This window comes from Equus caballus, chromosome 1 (genome assembly GCF_041296265.1).
Source record: "Equus caballus isolate H_3958 breed thoroughbred chromosome 1, TB-T2T, whole genome shotgun sequence".
Classification (NCBI taxonomy): Eukaryota; Metazoa; Chordata; class Mammalia; order Perissodactyla; family Equidae; genus Equus; species Equus caballus.
Window position 1 is genome coordinate 137,716,549 of NC_091684.1, and position 13,501 is coordinate 137,730,049.

At 35.5% G+C, this 13,501-nt stretch overlaps 1 protein-coding gene across 1 annotated transcript in view; it reads right to left on the minus strand.

Annotated features, from left to right (window-relative positions):
• Window positions 1-291: 291 nt before the first annotated feature.
• Window positions 292-13,501, minus strand: part of PIAS1 (protein inhibitor of activated STAT 1) — a 110,665-nt gene continuing 97,455 nt past the window's right edge. The window contains exons 9-14 of the mRNA XM_023654887.2: window positions 13,289-13,449; window positions 11,448-11,578; window positions 10,509-10,689; window positions 6,555-6,697; window positions 4,919-4,956; window positions 292-4,303 (exon numbers count right to left, since the gene is read on the minus strand). Of these exons, the coding sequence (XP_023510655.1) occupies window positions 4,010-4,303; window positions 4,919-4,956; window positions 6,555-6,697; window positions 10,509-10,689; window positions 11,448-11,578; window positions 13,289-13,449 (948 nt within the window). The 3' untranslated portion in view covers window positions 292-4,009. The remainder of the gene's footprint in view (window positions 4,304-4,918; window positions 4,957-6,554; window positions 6,698-10,508; window positions 10,690-11,447; window positions 11,579-13,288; window positions 13,450-13,501) is intronic.

Consider the following 13,501-nt stretch of genomic DNA (forward strand, 5'->3'; position numbering starts at 1 on the left):
ATTGTTTACAAAAAAGGCCACAGTGCTCTTAGTACTCAAATTGCAGATTATTAAAGAGATTTAAAACTAAACAGATACTGTGGTTCATTACAAAGCTGGCCGTATTTCCATAAGAAAGGGGAATGATGGCTGTATACTCATTACTTACCTCAAAGCATGTTGCAAGACAATTAGTTACTTGTCATGCTTTGAAATCTCTGGATCAAAGGTGCTTTGGAAGCACAGAGCATTATCACTTCTCACAGGGACTGTCCCCTGGTATACCCGGCAGTATATTTTACAGAAGACAAATTAACTGAAGGCTTTTCTTTTATTACATCTAAAGAGCTCTACATAAACAGGTAACATTCAATAGGTAAACAATTTTTTTTCCAATGCATGTAATAAATATTTTCACTTGGTACTTTTATACAAACTGACATCGGTCTACTATACATTTTTAAAAGCCATTTTACTGGTTTGGCATGCGGTATGGAAATTCTAAGAGAGAAAGTTTTAAGGCAATGAATCACAGATTTAAGTTCATGGAATTTATGGTAACTTTTATATCTGTTTATATACATTTCCCCCTTTGTTAATTGAACAATTAACAGCAGCGCACTCTGGGACCCCCAGCTATTCTCCCTCCCTCTTTCTGAAATCTAAGCTTTGTGGTTTTTTAAATTAAAAAACAGAATTCGACAGGTATTGATAAAACAAAATTCTCACTAAAATAATTTCAAATGTGCTTTAAAGTCCTGAAGATCTTGAAGTGTTTTATGTATTTAAAACTGGAATTGTTTAAAAACAATGCTCTTTCCACAATTAATCATTTAAAATTGGGACATATTTTCATTCAATTTCAGATATTTGACTCAAAGGAATCTGCCAAGAAATCACATTTTTCAGAAGCTTAAGTGAATCTTTCCTAAGTCAGTAATAATTAAGAATTGTGATAATGTCTAAACTAATAGAAGTAGAAAAATTTTAATGCTCAAAACAAATTAGTCAACCAAGTGTGGCATGGTTAAGGTTCAGATTGTTTTAAAAAGATGTGTCCAATAATGCCCACAAAATAATTGAAAGCCACTTCAACCCTGCTACTCAAACAGCTATTTTATCAAGGATGTATGTGTGCGTAGCATATACATATATACACGCACATACACATACAGTACTGTACAGAAACACAAACATATGCACATCTATTATGAAAGACCAAGGCAAGGGGGATGGTGGCAAGCTGCCTAAAGATTCTGACAATCGCTATTTGTCCACAGACAGCATGTCAATGTTGGCATGGGTGGGAGAGTGAGGGTGGGCAAAGGAAAAAAAGAGATGAAATGACTATGCTTTTTTTTTTTTTAAACTTAGAAGATAAAGATGCAGTGCATGACTCTATTAATAATTACTATAGATCATGAAAGTCTGATTGACTAATATTGGCCATGAGACCAACAGAGTGATAGCAACTACTAATGCAACATTGTGGAACATCAACAACTGAAGGAAACAAACTCCTTACAGTGGAATGAACTAAAATAAAAAGACAACTGAATGGTTAGCTTCTCTTGTGGAGACATGACCAAAGCCACTAGACAGACATTTCTTTCTCCCTATGTTCTTCCCTTAGGTTGGTATAATGCCGGACACTGAGGGAAACTAACCCTCTCCAATACTGGGCTGAAGAAAGTGGAGGGATGGGTTTTCAACTGGATCATTCAAAGAGTTTGTAATTCAGCATCATACACAAAGTTATTGATCAGAATTTTGAGACCACTAACAACGACAGAAAAAAAAAGAAACAAAACAATTCATTTTACCTTAGGTATCTGAATTAATAGAAATATCTCCTATTACAATGTGAAATAAGAGGCAACTCCCCACAATTTAAGTAATTTCTATTCCAATCTGAATTTAGACACAAATTGTACTATTAGATATTAGCCTAAGTTAATATGGCAATGAGAGTTCTTAAAGTGTTTACTCACCACAATACCAGATTCATTTAAAAACTCAACTATTTCCTGTTTTAACTGACAAGGAATTTTTTTTATTGCAAATTGTTTAGTGACTATAACTCAGCCATGTATGTGTGGAATACACATGCGTAGGGGAAGACTATAGAACTCACTTGTCACTCACACACACTTATCTATAAATACATATATACAACACACACATATACATATCAACACCAACTTGTTTTTCAAAATTCAAGTCAACAATTTAGTGGCAGAGAGATGCTGTAAAAACAGGTATTATTTTTAGATGCCACGCCGTCATGAGAACCATTAACTTTATCATACAACTGCAGACACAACCATCTTGAATTCTACCTGGATTAAAGTAGGTCATTTTGTTACCACTGCAAGGTTTAAAATGACCATTCGATACACAAAGGTGGTCCTTCATCAACTCTGAGAACTCTGAGAACCTTACGTTGTAACATAAAAATCCAGTCTGGAAAACTGGTGATTGTTATGCCCCTTCTTTATTTTTTCTGTTAAACCTGCTAAACCTCTGAATCAGCTAAGAAATATTTCCACAGCGTCAGGTATTACCTGAGGAACATAATACCTTCTCTGATGAGGATTTTGGAACATAAGTAGAGCCACTTTTCCTTCCCTCCACACCTCACTCATCTCCTGAAAAACAGTTTTCAGTATATTTACATGTTCCATTATTAATAAGAATAGATCAGACTAATCCATGAATTCTAAAAAAAAAAAAAAAAGATTTTCCTATGTCATGCTTGTCTTTAAAAGGTAAAGAAAAAATAAACAAGATAGCCAGGCTAAGAAAATAAGTACACTCAGAACCAGAGAGTAAACATGACTAAGAATCAAGACCATTTTGAATTTCAACTATTTATCAGAGAATAGATTTCTACAGATTGACGTGTGGTGCACTGTATTTTCTGAAGCGAATTTACTTTTAGAATAATCGACTTTCTTTCTTTTTTGAGGTGATGTAACCTTACCTCTGTCAGCTGCACAAGACACCCAACAGGGCTTTCTAAGCTATTTTTACTTCCTACTTTGGTATGAAGATCTTACATGAAAACTTGTTACCCTGTGGCCAAAAAAGCAGGTGTTCACAGACTTGGTTTTAATACATAATACTGGCAATCCAAATTTAGAAGAAAGAACTAGACTAAAGTGTATTATTCACAGGTCTGCTAAGCCTACTCGTTACCCAGACAGCTTTATCCCAATCTCTAAAACATATTCTCAGGGGGTATTCAGCAAAAAAGAGCGAATATGTGATGGAGAACATGCAACTGGGATAGTCAATAAAGATGCTCATATGTGAGTTCAAGACCTTCAAAGCACTTTGAAAGAAGCAGGCAACTGATTTATGAACTGAATGCAAACTCGGGAGAAGGAACAGTATGACAGAAAGAGACACACAGACACACACACTGACATACACCCACGAGTTATGTCCTGAAAATACAGAGGGAATGCAGTGGGACAGATGAGATTTATAACTTAAGGCTGGATAAAATATGCACACACACAACAGAATCCAAGTCTGTCATTTTTAGAAAATAGAAATTAAAACTATCTCCCCCAGGCCCCTCCCCACAACAAAGAAAAGCCCACAATTTAAAACTTCAAACATGCAATTCCTTTTCTGTTATTGCAAATAAAATAATGCCATTGAAGTAAAACAAAACCAAAACCAGAGGACAAATGATGAAAAAATTCTTCAGAATCCAGAAAAAAATGAAATGAAGGTGGTTTGTGGGTACTTGTTTTTTTCTTTTTTTCTTTTCTTTCCTTTTTTTGGTTTTTTTTACAAGTGTTTTATCAGACAGGCAGTCTTAGATTTATATACAAAAGTAAAACTGAAAATATAGTTTTGTTCTCTGTACATTTCTTTTAATTTTTTCCCTAAAAAAAGGAAAAAAAACACGCTTGTGTACTTTTCTAAACAGAATAAGGTAAAACATAGCACAAAGTTCTCTTCTTTCTGCCAAGTTCATTTAATCTAGGGTGGGGATGGAGCAGCAGGGGCAAAGGAATCAGTCCAATGAGATAATGTCTGGTATGATGCCGAAGATGGAGGCTGTGTCCGTGCTGCTCCTACTTGCAACGGGGTGGCTGTGGCTCTCCCTTAGGCTGTTGGAGGATACAAGGCTGCTATTACTGCCGCTACTGCTTCCATTGGTGGTTGGCAGAGAAGTACTGCCTCCTGCACTTAACTGATCAAGAAACATCTGTGAGGAGGTATACGGAAAAAACCGAGACGAGTGTAAGAGGTCTTGATCATCTGAAACTGCTGCTGCGGCCGCGGCAAGAAGGGAGGTGTTATAATGCTGGGGAGGGACACAGAAGACAGAACAAAATGCTCATTAGACATCAATAAACTTTCTTGTCAGCAGAACAAAGTCCTAAATTTAATATATTCTGAGTATCTGGTGTTTCTCAAACAATAAAACATTTTGCAAAATCAAATGGCCTTACGTAATGATCACATAATTGATCTTGAGAGGTATTTTTGTATCTGAAACTGGGGGAAAAAAGCAAAATAAAATTTTTATTGTTTTTTGTTTTAATTTGTATTGCAAGCAATTCTTAAAATTATATTTCCAAAGAGGCACGTGCTCCAAAGCAGCAGTAAAGAGGACAGTCCATACTCTTACTCTTCTGGAAATATTTGGCCAAGAAATTTATCAGTCAATATGACTCACTGCCCTGTTTCCTTATAAAACAATACTAGAAACCAACAAATAGATACTGTTCTTACTATATTCTTAGGCACAGCTGAAACAAAGGGATTTTATTTAAATTCTTAAAACCTTAACAATAATGGGTATGACTATAGTAATCTGAATTTCCTAAGGAAGTTTATTTTCTTTCTCTTGGCTACACATTATAACTAAATATTTTAATATACAATTAAAATAACTAATTTTTTTCATATAACATACCTGATTGTCTCCTGATAAGAAAGGAAAGAAATCTAACCCTGTGGGAGAAAAAATTATTTTAGCTTTGAAAACAAAGAAAAAACCCTCCCAAATACTTGAAAAACAAATACAAATCTTAAATGCTAATTCTAAATTCATTTAGAATTTATTTAAACATGAAGAGTTGAGCTGAAGGTTTTACATATCTCCCATCTCCAGATTACCAGGGCCGAAGTCCAAGCTTCAGCAAGGATCCACCCTCTCTCTGACTCCACTTGTGGGACTCGGGCCAGTGCTGCCCTGTGGATCTAACACTGATCCCTTAAACTGACATAACACTTTTCACCAAATGCTCTCACTGATTCCTCTTAAGTAACCTTTCACTCTACTCTAATTTACTGCTCACAAGCACCCCATGAAATTTGTAATTATTTTTGGCCTCATTCTGTGGATAAGGAAGTTTGAAGTTGAAAGAAGTTAAGCAAGTTGAAGTACACATTTTCTTTTTCTTTCCCAAATTTGCTCACTTGCCACTATCTATAACAGATTCTAACTGAGAGACTCTCCAGTGGCCTTGTGGCGAAGAAGTCTGACTAGAACGATTATAACACGAGGACCTGCAAAATGCATAGCACTGTGGTTCTTGATAGTGAGACTTGGCAGTGAGCTAAGTGAGAAAAAGGGCTGCACTGTCCAATAGAATAGACACTAAGCACATGACGTGGTTTCCTCAGATTAAGTAAAATAAAGAATTCAGTTCTTCAGTCACACCAGCCACATTTCAAACGCTCAACATCATATGTACCATACTGGCTGGGAGACATCACATTTCCCTCACTGCAGAAAGTTCTCTTGGATAGAGCTGAAATAAAAATCTACTAAAATCACTAAAAAATCTACTAAAAATCACTAAAAATCTACTCAACTATCTTAGCTCCCAAGATTCCTTGGGGGGGAGTTGAGTGAAACTTCACTTTGTTTTTGTATTAAATTTTCTACTATGAGCATATATGGATTTTTGTAATAAAAAAGAAAAATGTTCTTAGATTATATGGCTAAATATACAAATTAAATTACAAAAGCATATGGGAATAACTAATAATTCTTGATAATGGAAATGATTATTATGAACTCAAAATACATTGTACAAATGAGTATACTGACATTTCAGACTACTTTTAAAAAGAAGAATCAGGCTCACTGGAACAAAAATTAAAACTTTCCAATGTCTCAATTCAGCATTACCTAAAAGACAATACAACACAGTTACCCACAATGCCTGCTGCATTATAACTGGATTCAGGGAACAAAAAATAATTTTCATAAATGTAAGAATTCAAGGCAACATAGTGGAAGTCATCCAAAAACAACTAGACTACTTTGAAACTCACACTGAAAACATTTGAAACATTTGAAACTCATATCATTGCCCTAGTTTTACCACTGGTAGTAAAACACTGGCTATTGATGAAGATACAAACAAGGAACGGGATGTGTATTTACTTATGACCACAGTATGTATCTCTCCCAGTTCCCTAGGTCCAACCCCCTGTTTTTCCAATCTTTCAGTTCCTCCTCAGACTCACCCCGAAGAAGACTATATACATCAAAGAAATTCATAATGCTATCTGACAAGACAGAAGAACCGGTGACTCACCTTGTAAGTCATAAGGCATGGGTGTCATGTGGAAAGGATGCCTGTAGTCTTGGATGAGGGATGTGTTAATGTAGCTTGTGTCTACAGCAGGGAGGCTTGGGGTGCGGGACACTGGAGATGCTTGATGTGGAAGACTTAATATGCTAGAAAAAGGAAAGGTCTGCATAATTTTCATGAGTCAACTAAACTTTTAAGTTTGACAAACAAAGGGGTTACATCTTACAATGAGTCCTAGCTTTTGTGCTAGAATGAAAGACAAGCAGAGTAATATCTAACTTAGACTACCATAATTATTAGGAAATAATTTGTATACTTAATAGCATTTCAGAGAGGCTACAGGGAGAAATGGTTAGATACAACAGTATCCAACATTCCTAAGTCATATGCTGTCTTCGGAACATCATCATCTACACTTTCAAGAATGCAGGGGGAAGGCATGGCTGAGCCACTTCAATGGGATATGAGTGAAATGTATCTACAGCACAGGAAATTCTGAAACCTCTTAAAAATAAACACTGGAATATCGGCTATTAAAAAAGTACAGGTAGGGGCTGGCCCCGTGGCAGAGTGGTTGGGTTTGGGGGCTCTGCTGCAGGCGGCCCAGTGTTTCGTTGGTTCGAATCCTGGGCGCGGACATGGCACTGCTCGTCAAACCACGCTGAGGCAGCGTCCCACATGCCACAACTAGAAGGACCCACAACGAAGAATATACAACTATGTACTGGGGGGCTTTGGGGAGAAAAAGGAAAAAAATAGAATCTTAAAAAAAAAAAAAGTACAGGTAAGTTCTTACAAAGAAAACGCATATAGACAAGACTGGGGAATGGAGCAAACTGAGCAGTGAGGATTTAACAGCTGGCCCCCAGACTTGTAAACTTTATGACAACAGAAGCTAGGTACTGTTTTTCTTGGTACACACGGTGCCCAGCACAGTCACACAGTCATCAGCACACTGCATAAAAGGCCTGCTGAATGAACGAAGACAGCAAGACAAGGAGAAGCCATGCTCTAAAATGAACAGGTGGTGGAGAGTTTTTAAAGGGAGAATAGTATAACTGGAAAAGAGAAAAAAACAAAAAGAGGGATTCTGGAAGAACAGAGTGAAATGTTTTAAGTAGCTAAGTTGTTGAATCTTTTTTTCTTCATCAAAAATTGAGGAAAAAGCAAAAAGGATGGAGAAAGGAAAAAGAAAAGGAAGAACTGAAACGATTTTGAAAAGAAAAAGAAAAAATTCTAATAGTTCTGAGTGCAAACAAAGGGTCATATGCTACCCCAACCATACAAGAGGTGAATAGGCATATTAAGTTATAGAAAATAAAGAGAAAAGAAGGTATCAAGAGACTGTCTTTTGCTTTTAAAACTTCATGGAAAGTACTTGGGGTGTAGAGATGCCATTTCATTGATACAGAACATTTTGCAAGATGCCAAGGTTGGATTTCCAGGAATAGAGTTCTAGTTATGACCATCTACCACATTTTTATGAATGGGAAATGAAGCATAAAATACACTCTCATCCACCTCATAAAAACGTTTCGCTTAATGGAAACTTAATTAAACCTCTTACATCTATAAAAAGTACCAATTTCCATTAGCTGTCTCCTCTGACAACGCCTAAGGGATTACAAGAGAGAAGAAAGCAGTTGAAATCCTAGTCTTTGAAAACATCTTGGTATACCAAACAGCAAAGGAAATTTCTGGATGAATACTAAACACTCAGTGATTAAATACAGCAAAACATTTTACATTTACCAATGTTTGTCTCTTTTTAATTCCTGGCTGGCTCCTTTTCTTTCAATTTTGTGATAATATTCTGAAATGTGTTTCTACCTTTACAATGCACAACAACAAATACAATATGCTGGGTGTAGGTTTCTACTTATTGGCTAGTCATTATTGTAAAATGGCCACTAGTATTGAATATGGTGTTATCCTTCTAAAAATGTCATAAACTTTCAGGTTGCTGTTTCTATCTGAAAATAGAGAGGGAAAGGTCAGGCATTTGCAAATATTATATCTGGGTTTAATTAGTCACTGGGAAGCTCAAGGAAGCAGCTAATGCGTCTAATGTAATTTTCCAAACATAATAAACACAGCTATTTTTGGAGAAACAGCAAAGTAAATATCCAAAGAAGAAATATTAGATTTCTAAACATTCAAAAAAGTTCAAGGAAAAATGTATAGTCAGACGGTAAAATTATTACATAGTTTACATATATATATGACTATTAATATTCTAAAGAGTAGAACTAACATATATAATGATGCATTTAATCCATAAAGTATTTGTATACCCAGAGATTTATGAAATATCTTTTAATGTTGCAGGTATGGCATTTAAAGAAATAATATAACATGTATCTGGTTATACTATGGTTTGATATTAAATATAAAATATCTTGGAATCAAAATTCTATAGAAATTTGTTCTAACTACATCAGCTTCTGGTAATTTGACTTTTCTTTTTTCTCCCACGGAGATTTATACAATAAGTTAGTGTAATAATAAGGTCAGGCTTGCTGGGCAACAGCCATCAAGGTAGGCTTTCATCAGAGGTAAAGTTCATAAAGTAGGATTTAAAGTAGAATTAGTGTTTAAATATTCACTTTTTTTAGAATAAGGATACTGCTTGTAATGTCTTTCTTTCTGTCTGTGTGTAATGCTGAGATAAGCTACTCGAGAGTGAAAATATCAACTTGTGTAGTCTGTTTGTATTATGAAGATTCCTGAAACAGTGAAAGTCCCCTAATGAGAGAGGAGCTACATTTATCATGACTGTGCTCTTTACTGTGGCAACTTTATCTTTCAAGTAACTACAAATATGTTCAAATAGAAGATCTTTTTATCTCATGAAACAGTATCTAACCTGAAAATGATTTGACTCCACGCACGGAATGCCTGCTCTTGGTCTGGTGTTAACTTCCCCTCTTGCACCTTGAAACCTGTAACCACGGCTTCTGTGGACTGCTCTCCTCTCATTCTCATTCTTTCCTCAGGCACGACTGTTTGTTGGAACGAGATTTTTCCAAGAGCCCCTATTCAGTTACCACAGGCCACATAATTCTCACGATACCTAAAAAGGGGCGCATCTATTTCTAGATTTACCTTTAGTATGTTCCAATTGGGCCTCAGCAAAACAGGAAGTCTTTTTGCTAAGAATCCCCGATGTGTCTCTTGAGACTAACAATAAGTCTGTTTAAGAGTACAGCTAGAGTTAGCTACTTGCTTTACTATTCTCTAGAAAATGTTAAGCTGTTTAAGGTTAGGACTGTACTTACTCACTTTATTATCACCCATGTTTAGCACAGGGAGTTTTACATCAAGTAGATAACAGTGTTTCATGAACTGAACTGAAGCATAACCAAGGCACATTATTATTGACATGAGACTAATGGGAAATACGGGAAATGAGTCTGCAAAACAGAAAGCACTGTGTACTGTAACTTAGGTCTTAGACTTCTTTCACTGCCAGCCTTACACATCGTGGGACAGGTTTAAAGCATTCACCTGGTGTTCCTCTGCTTTCCACTTGAAACACTCAACTTAGGGTTAATTCACAGCACACATTTTCCCGTTGGAGTAAATGTTCTAAATCCTATAATCAGTATTAGGATCACCTGGGAACTTAGTAGAAATACAAATTTTCTCAGTCCCTATTCCTGAATCAGACATGGGGGGATAGGGAAGCATATGTGTTTTAATAAGCCCTCCAGGTGATTCTGATGTACACTAAAGTTTGAGAACCACTGTACTAGAATCATCTTTTGGTATGATGAATACTGTATCCAAGTTACCCCTTTAATGCATTATCCCAACCCCTCAAGAATTATCACACACCTGGGAAAAATTCAACCGATTCTTTGATTGCTAAGTATTACTATCATGCATAATCATGTTATTTGGCAGATCTTTTAAAATTAACTTTCACAATGACTTTTTTAAGGGCTTAGCACTTACCCTTTATTATTCAGTGGTGATGTGGGAGACAAGGAAGGACAGGTCCTCTTGGCAGATGGCTCTTCCTCCTCTTCATCAGATGAACTGTCTATGGTTAGGTCTATCACCTCTACTTTCTTATTTTTATTTGAGGACTGGTGGTGAGAAGCCACTTGATGCTCCAACGTGGAGGTCAAGCATCCTGTGTAGGAATGATTAAAAACACAAGGCAAAGAAGACCTATGACACCTCTCTTTTTTTTCTCAGTGTGTCTGTGGATTAATTTATCAGGTATAGTTTAGACCTATAACATTGCTGGGGTGAGAAACTAGAAAACCAACAGTGGCTCTGTTCCCCTAAGATTAAAACTACTATTTATTATTAAAACAAAACAAACAAAAAACCCCTACTATTTATTATTGGTTGTTAAAGGATTTTTTTGAAAAACAATCATGAAATAGGGCAAACATCAAAATGTATGTCCACTTCAGAATAAAAGCAGTTTGAAGGCAAAGACTATACATTACATATGTTTACCTGTACAGTGCCTGATATGCTTAAGGAATGCTATGGTAACATTTTAAAAAAGTTATAGCCTCCTTCCAGCAAAAACATACTAAAGGCCAGGAAAAAAAATGTAAATGAAAAAGGAATGTTCACTAATCTGTACAAAATCTGTTAAAAATTTTAAAGGATACCATTTCAAAAGCATGACTTTACAAATGACTTATTAGACTGTTATTTTGAAATCTATACCACAAAATTTTAAAAGCTGGCAAAAAAGTGAATTTAAACGGAGTTTTACTACTTCTGAACATTTAATCAATAATTTAATAAGAGTTATTGAGCTATCCATATACTGCTGAGTGATTTTTAAAAATTTATGCTTTTTACTATTGAAAACCAAGGCTTTGCAACAGCAGGGAGATTGCCCCACCCTTCTGGAAAACTAACACTCACCATCAACTCCATTGTAAGAGGCAGAAACTTCCTGCACTTCCTTTTTTGATCTCATAGGTGCCCAAGAGCCATCCTCCTTAAACTGTATTTCATCACAATCTGTACAGTACTTTAGGATTTCCATAAACAAGCTATAAAAAACAATTTGTCATTTGAATATCACACTCAAAATGAACACAGATTAGAATTATTACTGTTCAAAAAACATTCAGACCTTCTATGCTTTGCACAAGTACAAATGAGGAGGAAGAAAGTGGAATAGACAGTTATATTTGTTCTCAAAATCTAGGGCTAAATAAGAAAACAGCTACCTAAATTATGGTAACTTTATGCAAGGAAATATTATGCAACCATGAAAAATGAGGTTTCCAAAGATTTTTAATAACATGGGAAAATATAAAAAGTAGGAAGAGGCAAAGAAAAGAAAACTCTATATTCTAAAAATAAAATTCTGTGTTAGTCTGGTATATAAATAGCAGTTATCTGAGTGGTGACATTATGGATATTTTTTCTTCTTTATACCCTTTTTACATAGTCTAAATCGCCTACAATAAGCATAATGGATAAACTGAAGCAATACAAAAATATGTACTGAATGTCAAGTCTCCTTGACAAATATCGTGCAGATATTTAAAAATGAGATTTGCAAAAACTGTGTAAAATTAATGGTCAAATTCTTAGGTTATAATGTTAAATGAAACCAAAGGATAAAAAATATTAATACTGTGCAATCACAATTATGTGAAAACAAAAATCAGAAAATAACACACCACAAAAGCTTTTTATTTTCCTGCGTTTTCCAATTTCTAAGTGTGTGTGCGTGTGTGTGTGTGTGTGTGTGTGTGTATGGCTTTTATAATGAAAGAAAAATTCCAATTGATGGGGATATCTAAAGCTATATAATATACACAGCTGGTAAAATATTATTCAATTCAGAGTTAGTGATCACTGTCATCTCTGAAAAATTAAGCATAAAACATTTAAGTTACATGTTTACTTTTTCTCCTGTGACTGATCTGACATCTTTCAAGCTCTGGGTTACACTTGTATTGCTAAATGTATTCCATTCCTGATGTTACACACCCAGACTCCTATGTTTTCTCACATACTATAGATCAGTTGCCTTAAGTGTTTTACTAGAGAGTACAGGAAATATTAAGATCTTTCTTTTCACAATTTATCTTTGTTCAGTGGCAAAAAGGAAGCTAGAGAATAGGGGAGAATTTAGAGAAACATCCCAAAATGTCTGCTGGGACAGATCAAACACAGGAGTGTTAAAAAAATAACTGTTGTCATGCTGCAGGTGGACAAGAATGACAAAAACAAGTATTTCAGAGGGGATAGAAAAACAAAGTAAGCTGCTACTCAGCGTGCTGATCAGTTTTAGGAGACCTTCAGTGGGGAATAGGTATGATGGACCATGATTCAAGCAACAGAAAATGTGCAAAAACAAGCCCAATTTCTGGTGAGCTTAAGTTAACCACAGTTTCACAACTCCTTCATTCTTTCTCTAATATGGTCTGCAAGTCTAGGGGGTAGATGGATTCATGTTAGGAAAAGGGGTACGCACATCCTGCACTGGTGCTTTAAATGGTAAATGTCAGCAGGCACTGAGAGTAAAGAACGCATTTCCAAAACAAGAGGACATCAAGTTAAAAAGGAAAAATGTATACAATGTTAATTACTTTGAAAAAATATTGATTTCTAGAATCATGAAAACTCTAAAATACATAAACAGGAAACACTACCTGTAGAATTTTTATCCCAAACCTGATGGATAACAAACTCAGATAACAGACGATCATTTCAAAGTACAAGGAAAAACTTTCAAGTTCACATACCCATCAATAATAAGGTGTTCATAGGGAGCCTTCTTATCACACACAGGACAAACCCAGGTTGGTTTTTTCTCATTCATTTGAATATAAAGAGTTGCATCAAAACACTGCAGATGAGAGCATGTAAGGGCCCGACATGGAATTGTCAGCCTCATTTTACCGAGCTTTAAAATAGGGAGACAAAAGGAAATATTAGATAGCTGTTATTCAAAATTT